The sequence below is a fragment of the Nilaparvata lugens genome, chromosome 3, assembly GCF_014356525.2.
Source record: "Nilaparvata lugens isolate BPH chromosome 3, ASM1435652v1, whole genome shotgun sequence".
NCBI lineage: Eukaryota > Metazoa > Arthropoda > Insecta > Hemiptera > Delphacidae > Nilaparvata > Nilaparvata lugens.
Genome location: NC_052506.1, coordinates 55,343,693 through 55,357,913, shown reverse-complemented (window position 1 = coordinate 55,357,913; position 14,221 = coordinate 55,343,693). Strand labels below are relative to the sequence as shown.

At 34.0% G+C, this 14,221-nt stretch overlaps 1 protein-coding gene across 1 annotated transcript in view; it reads right to left on the bottom strand.

Annotated features, from left to right (window-relative positions):
- Positions 1–12,039, bottom strand: part of LOC111056138 (inner centromere protein A) — a 31,816-nt gene extending 19,777 nt beyond the window's left edge. Inside the window, exons 1-3 of the mRNA XM_039424080.1 lie at positions 11,784–12,039; positions 8,109–8,193; positions 6,542–6,575 (exon numbers count right to left, since the gene is read on the bottom strand). Coding sequence (XP_039280014.1) covers positions 6,542–6,575; positions 8,109–8,186 — 112 coding nt within the window. The 5' untranslated portion in view covers positions 8,187–8,193; positions 11,784–12,039. The remainder of the gene's footprint in view (positions 1–6,541; positions 6,576–8,108; positions 8,194–11,783) is intronic.
- Positions 12,040–14,221: the final 2,182 nt, after the last annotated feature.

Here is a 14,221-nt window from a genome sequence, read left to right as displayed (position 1 = left end):
GAAAAAGACAAAGACAATACTAGCCGTGAGTTTATTAAATATAACTTAATATAATATATTTTTTGTTAATATTTTGTGAATAAAAATTACGAGTTGATGAGAGATGCGAGTAATTCCTTATATTTGATCCGAATGGTTATTCATAATACAGTAGTCGGGGTCACTGCAATCAAACATTTTTTTATTCTGTACGGTAGCTAATAAATTTCATAAGTATTGATTGTCCATAATGTATCCAGTGTCCATAATGGAAGTAATTGAACTACTCAAAATTAATGGCTTACTGGTCCCTCATAGATTTATAGTATTCCTGGTGATTGAGCCTGTCTTTTTCAGCGTTGTCTATTAATAATAAAGCTTAATTTACAACTAGCTTACCCAGCGAACTTCGTACCGCCAATGTATCTCATGTTACACTTGACTTTATTTGGTGAATCATGAAATTAATTTATCTGACAATCAACATGTTCATTTACATCTCAATACGGACTTCCTATGTGCTTAGTCATGCAGCATTCATTATTCCGAAAACATAATTATTATTCTTCTCAATCAATTGGTAGTAATATCTATCAGTAAAGTTTTCAATTAAAAAAAAGGTTATATCAGTGTTTCAAAGGAAAATATTCAATGTTTTCATAGCTGTAGATTGTCGATATATGGTCCAGGAAATATGCGATGTACGATGAATCACACAGAATTCCATATTCTTTCCATTTTAGGATGAATATAAGCTAAGCTAAATTCAAAAAATTGTAAATTATTCTTTCATTCTTCAGTAATTAATGAATGCATATCAATATGAATACTATACTCATATATACTATACAATATAGATATACTCTCTTTCATTAAGTGAATAATTTTTTTCAACATTTTCCAGTTTCTCAATGATAGGGAAGTGATAATATTATTTGTATAGGTCTTCTAAGGAACCATTATCAACAGCTGGTACCAATAAACTACACTTCAACTCCAAACTACCGTTTTAATACCAGTACACAATAATTTATCACAGGGTGATATGTTTATGGCAGCTGGTAACTTTAGATGCTAAATCATATTATCACAATATGATCTTGAATCATGATCATCTTTTCGTTCTTCAGTAGCCGCTCGGCCGAAAATTTCGAAAACATATGTCTGTAAAATGGATTAATAAATAATTATTATAAGCCCCCCTATTAAAATTTCTGTTCAGAAACTATCCCCAATATTCACACAACATATTCCCAAAGTTTCATGCCATTATGTCAAGTAGTTTTCAAGTCTACAGGGAACAAACAAACATGCAAACAAACACACAAACAGACATTCATTTTTTTATAGATTTCCATTCGGCTCAAACAAAAGCCTCTCTAAATGAAAGTAGAATGATAAGGATTCAGTTCTGTTGTTTTAACATTTTTTCAAATCACTTTCAAAAAGTTCATGTAGTACCTATTATTGTGTTTGAGACACTTCTGGCGCTATCATAGTTTCACCACTATTCTGTTCCACAGTCCTATCTCTTGCAGTCGTTAACTATATCTATAATAATTATATAAAGTAAAGAGCTGGCTTATGCACGTACGGGATAGGAAAATTATGTTTGACGCATCATCACGTCTGAACTACTGGACTAATTAACTTGAAATTTTACTCACAGATTCTTAATTAACCAAGGATGGTTATAGGCCTATTCTCAATTCTTCAAAATTTCATTTTGTCAAGTTTTCATTTTGTCAAGTTTTAACATAGACCCTTGCGAAGCACGGGTTCTTGCTGGTAGAATCTATAAGGATTAAGTAATTAACATTTTGTTAATAACCTTGGTGTAAACCCAGCTTAAAGATGCATACCTCTTCAAGGTCTTTGATTTAAACTATAGACCTTATACAAATACAGTAATAGACTGGCTTCTCCACACATCTGTGTAATCACTTGTCAGCTGATTTATGATGAATAATTCTATAGTCTGATTTTTACTCTAGGTGCGTACAGACTGTCGCTCTGCTCCGCAACCGAACGTCACTCCAGCAGAGCGATTGATGATCGACCGGGGAACGCGAGAAGATCTAACATCTTCCGTAACGTTCATGATGGGTGCGTGGGAGGAGCGACTGTGGTTCGATGGTGGTACGAGGGCGGTACGAGGGAGGAGCGTGCTCGGTGCGGGTTGGAAGCGCGAATATGTGTACGCAGCTATATATTGGCGTATGAAGGAGGCTCCTTTTACTTTCCTTGCCCTATTACCATAGGTAAGGAAAGTATTGCTTTCCGAAAAAAATTAAGGTACCCCAATTTCTAAATTTCTATACGTTTCAAGGTCCCTGAGTCCAAAAAAAGTGGTTTTTGGGTATTGGTCTGTATGTGTGTGTGTGTGTATGTGCGTCTGTGTATCCAGCACGATATCTCATCTCTTAATTAACGGAATGACTTGAAATTTGGAACTTAAGGCCCTTCCCCTATAAGGATCCGACACGATTAATTTCAATCAAATGCAATTCAAGATGGCGGCTAAAATAGCGAAAATGTTGTCAAAAACAGGGGTTTTCGCGATTTTCTCGAAAACGGCTCCAACGATTTTGATCAAATTTATACCTAAAAAAGTCATTGATAAGTTCTATCAACTGTCACTAATCCCATATCTGTAAAAATTTCAGGAGCTTCGCCCCATCTATGCAAAGTTTGATTTCAGGTTCCCAATTATCAGGCTTCAGATACAATTTAAACAAAAAATTCCAAGTGGAAAAGATTGGGCATGAAAATCTCTACAATTAATGTCCAGTAACATTTTCACGTAAAATTGGAAATAAGCTCGAAGTTCGAGAAAATAAGATTATTCAATTTGCAAACTGTTAGCAAGTGTTGATTCTATTAAATCATTCACCATGAACAGATAGCAGACTTCATGTGTCTGCAGCGTTATTGTCCTGTCATCAGCTGGCTTAGATCTTCGAATAGTAGACTAATTTAGATGCGCGGGAACACTAGCGTCAGTTGATTAATTTTCATAACGGCAAGGAAAGTTGTGTGAGTACGCCACACAAGATTTTTTCCTTTTATATTATCCTTGAAATGCAAAAATTCCAAAAACCTTGTATATACGTCGACGCGCAATTTAAAAAGGAACATACCTGTCAAATTTCATGAAAATATATTACCGCGTTCCGCCGTATAAACATATAAACATTAAGAGAAATGCCAAACCGTCGACTTGAATCTTAGACAGTCTCACTTGGATCGGTCAACAACACTGGTTCAATAGTTACTGCTCAACTACTCTGAGCTGCTTCTTAACGCTTATCGCTTAAAACTGCTTTCTGTATGGCCGCAGCCTCAGGGTTTTAAAACTAGATCACGCGCGCTTTCCAAAAATAAGAGTAAAGAAAAAGAGAGGAAGAGAGAGAAAGGGAAAAAGAGAGAAAACAAGAAAACTAAAATGCGAATGAGAATGAGAAAGAGAAAAATAGAGGAAGAGAAAGAAATAGAGGAAGGGAAAGGAAGAGATAGATAAAGAGAAATAAAAAGAAATCGAAAAGAGAAGGAGAATGAGAGTAAAAGGAATAGAGAAAGTGAAAGAGAAGGAAATAGAAATAAGGGAAGAAAGAATTATTTGAGAAAGAGGAAGACATAAAAAGAGAGAGAGAAAAGGAATGGAGAGAAAGAAAGAAAAGGAATGGAGAGAAAGAGAGAAAAGGAATGGAGAAAAAGAAGAAAAAGAGAGAAAGAAAAGAAAAAGAGAGAAGGAAAATAAAAAGAGAGAGAATGAAAGGAAAACGAAGAAAGAAGAATAAGAAAAAGAAAAGAAAAAGAGAGAAGGAAAAGAAGAAGAGAGAGAATGAAAGGAAAACGAAGAAAGAAGAATAAGAAGAAGAGAAGAAAAAAGGGGAAAAAGAAGAAAAAGAAGAGAGGGAAAATGGGGGACGAAAAAGAAGATGAAGAAATTAAAATGATGAAGAAAAGAAAAGAAAGAAGAAGAAAAAGAAGAAGATGAATATAAAATAGATAAACATGTTTTTTTGTAATAACAACTCCTCACATTTTGAAAAAAGTCATCCTGGACATGAGGAATGAACTTACAAAGATTCAATTTTGCCATTGATTTAACATAGAGATCGATGAGCTGGAAATTTTCACATTTCAACTTATGATTTGATGATCAGCTATTTTGAAACAAAATAGTTATTTGTATATCTAGAGTGAAAAGTACGACTTTTTCTCCCTGTGGGAAAAAGTTTGAAGCCCGAGGCGAAGCCGAGGGCAACAATTTTCCTGAGGGAGAAATAGTTATTTGTGCAACTAGTGCGCAAAGTGCCACTTTGCTGCACCGAAAGAAACGTTTACGCCCGAGCCGTAGGCGAGGGCGGAATGGTTTGTTGAGTGCAGCAGAGGAACTTTGCGCACGTATTTCACATTAAGTTTTTCCTACAGATTGAATATGAGAAGTGGGTAATTATGGGTAAAATTGCCTGAAATGCATCAAATGTTTTTCTGTGTAATTTTATTATTGATAAAAACCTTAATCCTAAAATCCTAAAGTCCTCGTTGTCCTTGGTTATAATATATAATGAATAATAATTAGCGCGTTGTGCTTCGTTGCACCTCTGCTCACTATAGCAGCCACACCAGTCACTGTTACCAACTTCATTTTGATTTTGCTGCACTGTTGCTCCATATAACCTACTAAGTATTTTGCGTTGCCATGTTGCAAATCTGGAGTGCAGAAAAGATTTTTCCCGCACTAGAGCGGAAAAGTGATTCTTTGCGTTCTGTAATCAGTGCAGCAATGGCCACTTTTCAACGTAACTGTAGGAAAACGTATTTTTCGCACGTGATGTACACATTTTTCCTCCATATACATGTTTTTATAGAAACTGCAAATAATATCATTTTAATAACTTACGTATTGGTGACAATGTTTCCTAACAACATAACCTAAAATCTGAAACCTAAAAACCGGTCGTCTGATTGGCACTGCCGATTGCGCTATCTATCGGCAAAAGTTGTAACAATTATATCAGCTGGGCTTCTACCAAAAATGGCTGACTCCAGTTCATGCGGTTCAGATTTGAATTGCAGATCAAAAATATTTGTTGGCTGGTATTTTGAATAGAATCAAATATTTTTAAAATTGTATAAATTTTAATCGTCTACTAATATTAAGAATATAATATCAGACAAACATATATTTCATGAGTTGATCAAATTGCTGGTTGTGGTATTGAATTCAGTTGACTTAATGACAGACACCTCTATTATGCTTTCTCATCTGAGCTTAGACCTTCTAACCTATTACAATGTAAGTTTTAAAATAGAGATGCTTCACATGTTATTTAAATGGAGTCACTTTTACTCCCTAGGGAGTTTTTCTGTTTTTTACTACCGAGAGCGAAAAAGTGACACTTTAGTATTATGTTTCAGGGAGTAAAGTTAGTACTTTAGACAGTAGCTGGAGGAAAATTATATTTTCCTCCACCTCCTGTCTAAAGTGCTTACTTTACTCCCTGGAACATAATACTAGTGTCACTTTTTTGCTCTCGGGAGGAAAAAACAGGAAAACTCACTAGAGCGAAAAAGTAGCTCCATTTAAAAAACATGGGAAGCATCTCTATTTTGAAAACGTACATTTGAAATAGGTTAGAAGGTCTAAGCTCAGATGAGGAAGCATATAGAGTACTCATTAAACCAACTAAATTCAATACCTCAACCAGACATTTGATCGATATATGAAATTTATGTTTGTATGCTAAAATTATTACAAACTTCATATCACTATACTAAAAAAATGTATAATTTTTTTTTATTCCATGTTATTCAAAATACCAGCCAACGAATATTCCTCATTAAATAATCAAATTTGAAACGGGAACTTCATTATAGCTGTAGTTGTGGCGGCCATTGTAGTTACAACTTTTGCCGACAGATAGCGAATAGCGCTGTCGGCGGAGACCTGTGATTACAAGCTGTTTTCTGTTCACTTTTCAGATTATGTTGTAACACATTGTTTGGTCAAATACGTTTATAAAAATTATTTTATTTGCAGTTTTTATAAAAATGTAGGTGGAGGAAAAATATTGTGTATATCACGAGTGAATTTTTTTTCTCCCTCAGGAAAATTGTTGCCCTCGGCTTCGCCTCGGGCTTCAAACTTTCCCTCAGGGAGAAAAAACAGTACTTTTCACTCTAGATATACAATTAACTATTTTCATTGTTTATTTATTATTTAGAGAGAGAGAGAGAAGAGAGAGAGAGAGAGAGAGAGAGAGAGAGAGAGAGAGAGAGAGAGAGAGAGAGAGAGAGAGAGAGAGAGAGATGGGAGGATAGGATAAAGAGGAAGTGAGAGAGAGAGAGAGAGGAAAGAGAGAGAAAAGAAGAAGAAAAAGAAGTAGAAGAATAAAGAGAAGAAGAAAAGGAAGAAGAAGAAGTGGAGGAAAAAAGAGTTAAATAAAGTCGCACATTCGTGCGACCCGGGATAACCTAGTAGTTAACGCATGCATAATAATATCATTCAAATGAAATTTTGAATTAGCTCAAGTTTCAATTTAGGTCAACTTACTTTGAGCCCTCTGACGCAACGATTCAAGTTTGTTCTGTAAAAAAAAATATATAAATTAAAATCCTGCTCAAAATAAGATAAGAAAAATAATTGCTAGAGAATAAATTATTGCTACAATATAATAAATCATAATGTCTACGATTATATTCAACACATACTACATAAAAATCATGTCATTTTCCTTGGCAATCGCAAACAAGTTGAAATTATTTTTTAGCAGTGCCAAATTAGTTAAAACACATAATAATAATAGAATACAAAGCAATTAAGTGCCGGTTTCCGAGCTCGGGATTAAGCTAAGTTTTAGACTTTAAACAGCTGGAGTCAGAAAATTGGCTTTCCGAAATGGGGCGTAGTCGTAGTTTTTATAATAATCTTTATTTTCCCATTTCTATAATTGGACACGTTTTTCCTTGGCGAAACGAAACATTCCTAAATAATTCAAAATAGCTGAAACGTTATACTATTTTCACTTAATTCTATTTTGTGTTCAATTTTCTAGTTTTTTCGAAATTTAATTTAAACGTTGACTGCGACTACTCCCCGGAAAGCAAATTTTCTGACTCCAGCTGTTTAAAGTCTAAAACTTAGCTAAATCCCGAGCTCGGAAACAGGCACTGCAACAAAATAAAATTCAAGAGTGAAAGGTAGCAGTCGGCCATATTGAATTATGTCCCATAAGAAGATTAATGTAATCTTTTGGAACCTATAGCTCCATTATTCATGGACAGAAATTCGCGTTCTATATGTCATTGAAAAAAATCTCATTCCTCAGCACAACCTTTACTTTTTTATTAATTCAATAATTGAACCCAAAATTAACTACTTAAAATTTAAACATTTTAAAAATATTATGGGTGGAATATTTAAATTTGACAAAGCAATTGCCTACCTACTGCATTGAATACTTCATACAATGACATTTTTTCAAGAAGATAAGATGAAAACTGTAGACGTGATGTGTTTCGAGAAGAAGGTATCATTTGACTATTTTTACATTTATCTTATGGGACAAAAATTCAATATGGCCGACTTATATTGCGCACTCGTTAACTGTAACCACAATCAAACTTCAAAAGAACAAGGCACATTGTTAATTGCAGGGAAACTGAAGTAGGACCATAGCCAATTTTGTAAGACCAAGTTTTTGTGATGTTATCCTCTGTCTCTTACTGTGGAAGGCGGATTTGGGTCAAGGATTTATGTTCAATCCATTCATGCAATTTGTATTTTTATTGAATAACAATTTTATCATGAACTAATTTCTGTTTCCACATGCAGATATTCAGTTGCAGGAAAACCAACGAACAAGTCGGGCGATAGAGCGATGAAGTCATTCAATTCAAGTAATTAAATTTTATGATGTGTGTTCCAGCGGTCTTGCAAGGATATATATATATATATATTATATATATATATATATATATATGGTTTTCTATCCTAATCTATATCCTCCTAAGATCGCAGTAGCCGCTCCTTGTGTGCATTCACCCTAATAGAATTTCGTAGAACCGTGTCATAATCTTAGCTATATATTATCTAGATAGATGGATAAGATAATTCTTACTCTCAACAGTAGATCACAAGTTTCTGTAAAGTTGTCAACTTTCAAAACATCTAATCTGGGAAGTGCCTTGTAATCCATGGTTGTTCTGAAAAATTAAAAAAATAATTGTTAATATACTTGAATCTAAGGATAGGTTTAATTGATTAGACACATCTACTAACTTAAATGAAGACTGGTGAGTGCCCTTACTTCTATAAACAATATACAATGCATAATGAAATTACTCTACAAAATAAAACATTAGGTTTAGGAAGTACTTCCCCAAAAGAGCAAGCTCGAGCTCAGGGAAGGAGATTGGCTGGACAATTAAGATTATAGTAGGTACATTGAAAACGAATGACTCAAGGTAAATATTTTGAATATCTTGAATTGAGCTACAACTTTTACTAATGAATATTTTTCGAAAAACGGAAACAAACTTTTGGTTGACAAAATATGAAATTATGAGGCAAACATTTTCTGGCTTTGCATTGGAATGACTTCCTAATCAATAGATTTTAATGAAATGTGATAGAACATTAATTATTGTAGATCTATTTAGCCTTAGAACGATGGAATCAAAGTCAGCTCGATCCATATATTGATTTGGAGAAGAAGAGATATATTCGTTTTACAAAACCCTTGCAGTTTTGAAATTTGTAGGGGGAGGTGTCTGTGGAGAAGCAAGGGGGGGAGAGGACGATTGGAACTTCGTCGTTCCAGCAATGTTTACGAATACACCCTGCAAAAATTCAGCCTTCCCCTAATTTATTGTGCAAATCCGGGTTTTTTTTTTGCTGAGAGTAATGCCCACATGAGGCGGATGATAATGAGAGATAAATGGAGTTTTAGACTATCATTTTCATTTTGACTGGGCTATTAATGTAGTACATTTTCATTTTGTTACTATAGATCCCATGGTTGCTGTGGTGGTTATTCAATTTTAAAATGTATGCATAAATAGAAATAATTATAAGTGTATGAGTAGAGTGAGTAGGCCTAAGTCAGACAGTTAAGAAATTTAGCTTATAAGTAGGTGATTTATATAACTAACTAGCTTACCCGGCAAACTTCGTACCGCCAAAAAGTCAATGTATATCATGTCACACTTGACTTTATTTGGTGAATCATGAAATTTATCTGACAATCAATAATTTCATTTACATCTCAATACGGACTTCCTATGTGCTTAGTCATGCAGCATTTATTATTCCGACATTGCAACATATTCTCGATCAGTTGGTAGTAATAATCTATCAGTAAAGTGTTGAATTAAAAAAAATAGATACCGGTAGGTTAAATCAGTGTTTCACAGATGAATTTAATGTGTTCATAGTTGTTGATTGCCTGATTGCCAATAGATGGTCCAGGAAATATGCGATGTACGATGAATTAAACATAATTCCATACTCTTCCCATCTTCAATTTTAGGATGAATATAAGCTAAGCTAAATTAAAAAAAAATCAATTCAGTCTGTAATTCTTCAGTAATTAATGATTGCAATATGAACGACTCTCTTTCATGAGATGAATAATTATTTTCCAGTTTCTCAATGATAGGGGAGTGATAATTATTTGTATAGGTCTTCTAAGGAACGATTATCTACAGCTGGTACCAATCAACTACGGTGACACACTAACTTCAACTCCAAACCACCGTTTTAATACCAGTACACAATAATTGATCACAGGGTGACGTGTTTATTATACAGCTGGTAACTTTAGATGCTAAATTATAAGTAGCCAATCAGCCTAAAATTTCAAAAACATAGGTCTGTAAAATGGATTAATAAATAATTATTATTAGTCCCCCTACTAAAATTTCTGGTCAGAAACCATCTCCAATATTCACACAACATATTCCCAAAGTTTCATGCCGTTCTGTCAAGTAGATTTCGAGTCTATAGGAAACAAACAAACTAACAAACACACAGACATTCATTTTCATATATAGAGATCATGTTGAAACATACTTGCTGTACACAGAACAGTAAAGAGATTAATATTTTTATTCAATCACAGAGTCTGAATGCCTTGATTTTGACTTTGTTTCAATACCAATACAGTATAAGGAATTCCTATAATGGTCTAGATGTGAGTGAGTAGAGTAGGCAAAGTCAGTTAGTTAAGAAATTTATAAGTGGGTGATAGCAACGCAACTAATCTATATTGAAACGTACATGCTGTATACACAAAGGTAAATAAAAATAATATAAGTTATAGGAATCCCTACAATGGACTGCCATTCAAGTAGGTGACATGCTTACGGGGTGACCACTTGACGATAGCGATATATTTTCACTATGGGATAAGCTGTCGCCTGTTCTCAAAATGCAGAGGTTTCATGTAGACGGAGTGACACCCTGTTGCGTACCCGTAAAAGAACGTATTTTGGCCACTCAGGAATTTTAAAGTTATGAATTTAGCGGCTGAACTATCAATAGCTGAGACCAACAAAAACAAAATACAGATCGCTTGAAAAATTCAGCCATAATGATTATAAATAGTGTAATTGACAACCTCGCCTCGAATAATCAAAGCAGTGTTGCATTGCTGCCTTATTAAAGGCAATCAGCTGCCTGCAGTTCAAATAATTCAGTCAAATATCTTGTAAATTATCTTGTAGCCTTTAGCATAAAATTTAGTACACTCATTCATATCATGCAACCGCTCTTCCAACTTTAAAATTCCTTGGAGACCAAAATTTTATCTACCTAATAATTTTAACAATTCAAGGAATAATTTCAATCGTTTCTGAGAAACCTCCTTGCTTTTACCACACACTCATCTTTTGAAAAATATAGTTTCTAGCATGTTTTCTGCTCGAAATGTCTGGACTTTGACGATTTCAATCATCAATTTAAAATTAACCACTATTGGTTGGATAAAAATGATCTAGACACCAATACGAAGAAGACTTTCTCCCCGTTATTTAAATATAAAATTTTCACTCATTACAACCTCTTATAATTCTGAGGGGAGTGATAGTCAAGAGAAACATGTTTTTAATTCTGAGGTTAAATTAGAAATTTGCAATTTTACACAATATGGCAAAGCTGAAAATTAATTTCATTGGATGGAGGGCCAAGTCTCAACTTATTTTATACATACTATAACTATTATCACCTTTTAGAGCCACCTAAACAGATGTAATGTTTCTACTACTTTTCATCAAAGTCCAAGCTATTTAACATAAAAACTAGCTAGTCTACAATTGAAAGAATTGAATTGACTGGGACTAAGACTAACAGAATAATTTATAAGTTGTTAAAAATTTTGTTTTTCGGTTTATAAATGATTCAACTACTGTAGCACATATTATGCAATGTAATTACACTCTGAGGGTAGGCCTAATGTCTACTGTAAACCCAAGTATCAGTGAAAAGAACATAGATAACTAACAACAAAATATTAATATTCAGCTTAAGAATTACGTAAAGCGGAAATGCAATTGACAATTGCTAGTGTTTTATTATTATTAAGAAACTATGATGTTTTAGCTTTTCCTGCTTCAGCATGTTGCCGACCTTACCATTATTGTTTAGCTAGAATAGGACAAAGCACAAGGCTACATTGAAAAAGTTTTATGGCTTAATTTTAACAGGTTCAATGATTCAAGGTGGGATAAAAGATTTAATTAATTTTAAAAAAAGTAGAATTTCTTTAGTAGGCTACTGTGATATTTTTTGTACTTACGGTTTGCTTCTGGCCAACAACCAATCAAATATTATACGGTAACAACTTAGAATACAAACAAAAGCCTAATCTTACACAAATTATTAACTACTCAAATTCGATAAAACGCTTTTTCCAACTATATATTTCATACCACAATCCTAATAAAATAAACTTAAATTAATTTACATTTTCCCACCGAGCACCGACCGTTATAACAAAACTAAACTTTTTCTTTTTCAACTTTCAACATCTGTCCAACGCCATCTTGATTGAGTGTAGGAATGTAGGATACTGTTTTAGGCCACTTCTCCTGTCATTTTAACAAACATGAAAAGTACAATAAGAATTGCTCGAATAAAAAGTAGACGAATTCTCAGTTGCACAAATTTCAATAGGCTATAGTGAGGTCCACGTTATAATGGCAGTGGAGAAAGATAGGAGCAGCGACAACGTTGCCGAACTTCAGTAGTTATAATGGCAGTGTTTGTTTAGCAATGGTATTGCTATCCTTGTCTATCATTTAACAAAGCGGATAGCGCTATCTCTTTCTCGCTTTGCTCTGTTGCCAGATCGTCTTTTAACAATGTAGAATACAATTATTAGTAATTAATTAACAAAATATTTCATCTTAATTATGAAAATTTATTATAAAAATATAATTTTTTGCCTTATAAAATATAATTGATATCAATTAAACGAGAATGAACAGTTAATATTACATCAATAAATGTGTATCAGCTATTGTCTATGGAAGGCATTGACATTATAGAGGATCGACAACGTTCTTCTCCTATAGTGAGGTCCAGGTTATAATGGCAGTGGAGAAAAATAGGAGAAAAACGTTGCCGATCCTCTGTCTTGTCAATGCCTTTTAAAGACGGTAGCTAATACAGTTCTATTGTTGGTCAATAAGGTCAGTTTTATTTATTTTTCCTCCACCTACTATATAAAGAGCCTACTTTTCTCCCTGAAACATAATACTAAAGTGTCACTTTTGCGCTCTCGGTAGGAAAAAATAGAAAAGCTCCCTAGAGCGTAAAAGTAACTCTATTTAAATTATGATAGAACACAATATCGTATTGATCTTCTAAATCCAGTTACATGTACATCGATTTCCATAAAATTGATTTTTACCGTTCCTATGAATTCTACCAGGTTCAGCGCAACTTGTTAAATATCATTATGTTAGATTCAACAGAATTCATAAGAACGGCAAAAAATCAAACAACAAAAAAGCCGAAGTTTGTGTCGACGGATACGACTTAGAAAGCAAAAGCTCGCGCTTGGTCCATGAGTACGACTGAGGATTCAGCTCAGCGACTAAAATCGACAAGCCATGATTATGTTAATAAATACTCATATAATAATACAAAGCATAGAACTGCTTTTCACTATGATACATGCTTTTCATTCTTTAATAAAAATAAAACGAGATTCCGGTGTCAAAAGCATCAAAGTCGCCAGGCTGGTCTGGACTATTCATGACTTTCTCAGTATGCATTATCCACTCAGCAGTTCTAATACAAACACAGACATCAGTTTCGTTTAAGTTCGAATGAAATGACATTTTTTATTCTTTCAGTTCCTATTTCTCATAGATCGATTCAGATCACCACAATGTTTATACTGTATGTTCATAATAGATTTTTCTGATAGTTGCAAAGAAATATTTACTGGTATTTTGGAGTTAGGCTACATTCAACTATTTGAACCTGATAAATTAGATTGTTGAGTGACAATTCATTGAGATTCAATGAAGTTTACTTGTCCTTTCCCTCGTATTTTATTGGGTGATGAGTGGAGATGATTTATGAGTTCATAATTGGATTCATCTTTTTAAAGTTTAATTTTTTTTGAACTTTTAAAAATTGAAAATGTTCATGTTTAAACTTTTTAGGTGTTTGAAACCTTTGCCTGTCCCTTTGTGAGGCAGGAGTATTATTATCTTAGTACGTTTACAATATAATCATATGTTAATGGAAAGCTATATTAAAAACAGCTATAACTCCCTTGTTTTTGGGTATTTTTGAAAATGGGACTCATGCTTTATTAAAGAATTTGGGGTCGCTGAATCCAAATCCAAAATCAGAAATCTTCTATCTATATTTTTAAGGGAGTTAGACTTTGAGAAAAAGTGATGAGTCATACTTTGAGCAAAGGTCGGCGTAGTCAGGGCCGCCCAAAGGGTGGGGCGACCGGGGCGGTCGCCCCGGGCGCCGCGACTAGGGGGGCGCCGCGGTCGTATGATGATTAGCGCCCCGACATTTTCGGTTCAAGTACCTTCATTTCACCTTCACGTTAAAGGTCTTGAACCATTTTCTTATCAATCCATTTCTATGTATAACTCATTACTTATATGTGTGGTGTTAATTGTGGCATAAACAATAAAAACTTTGGTAAATACAGTCACTCTATGCATAGCATAGGTGTATATTTTCCAGTCATTGAGTGAGCCT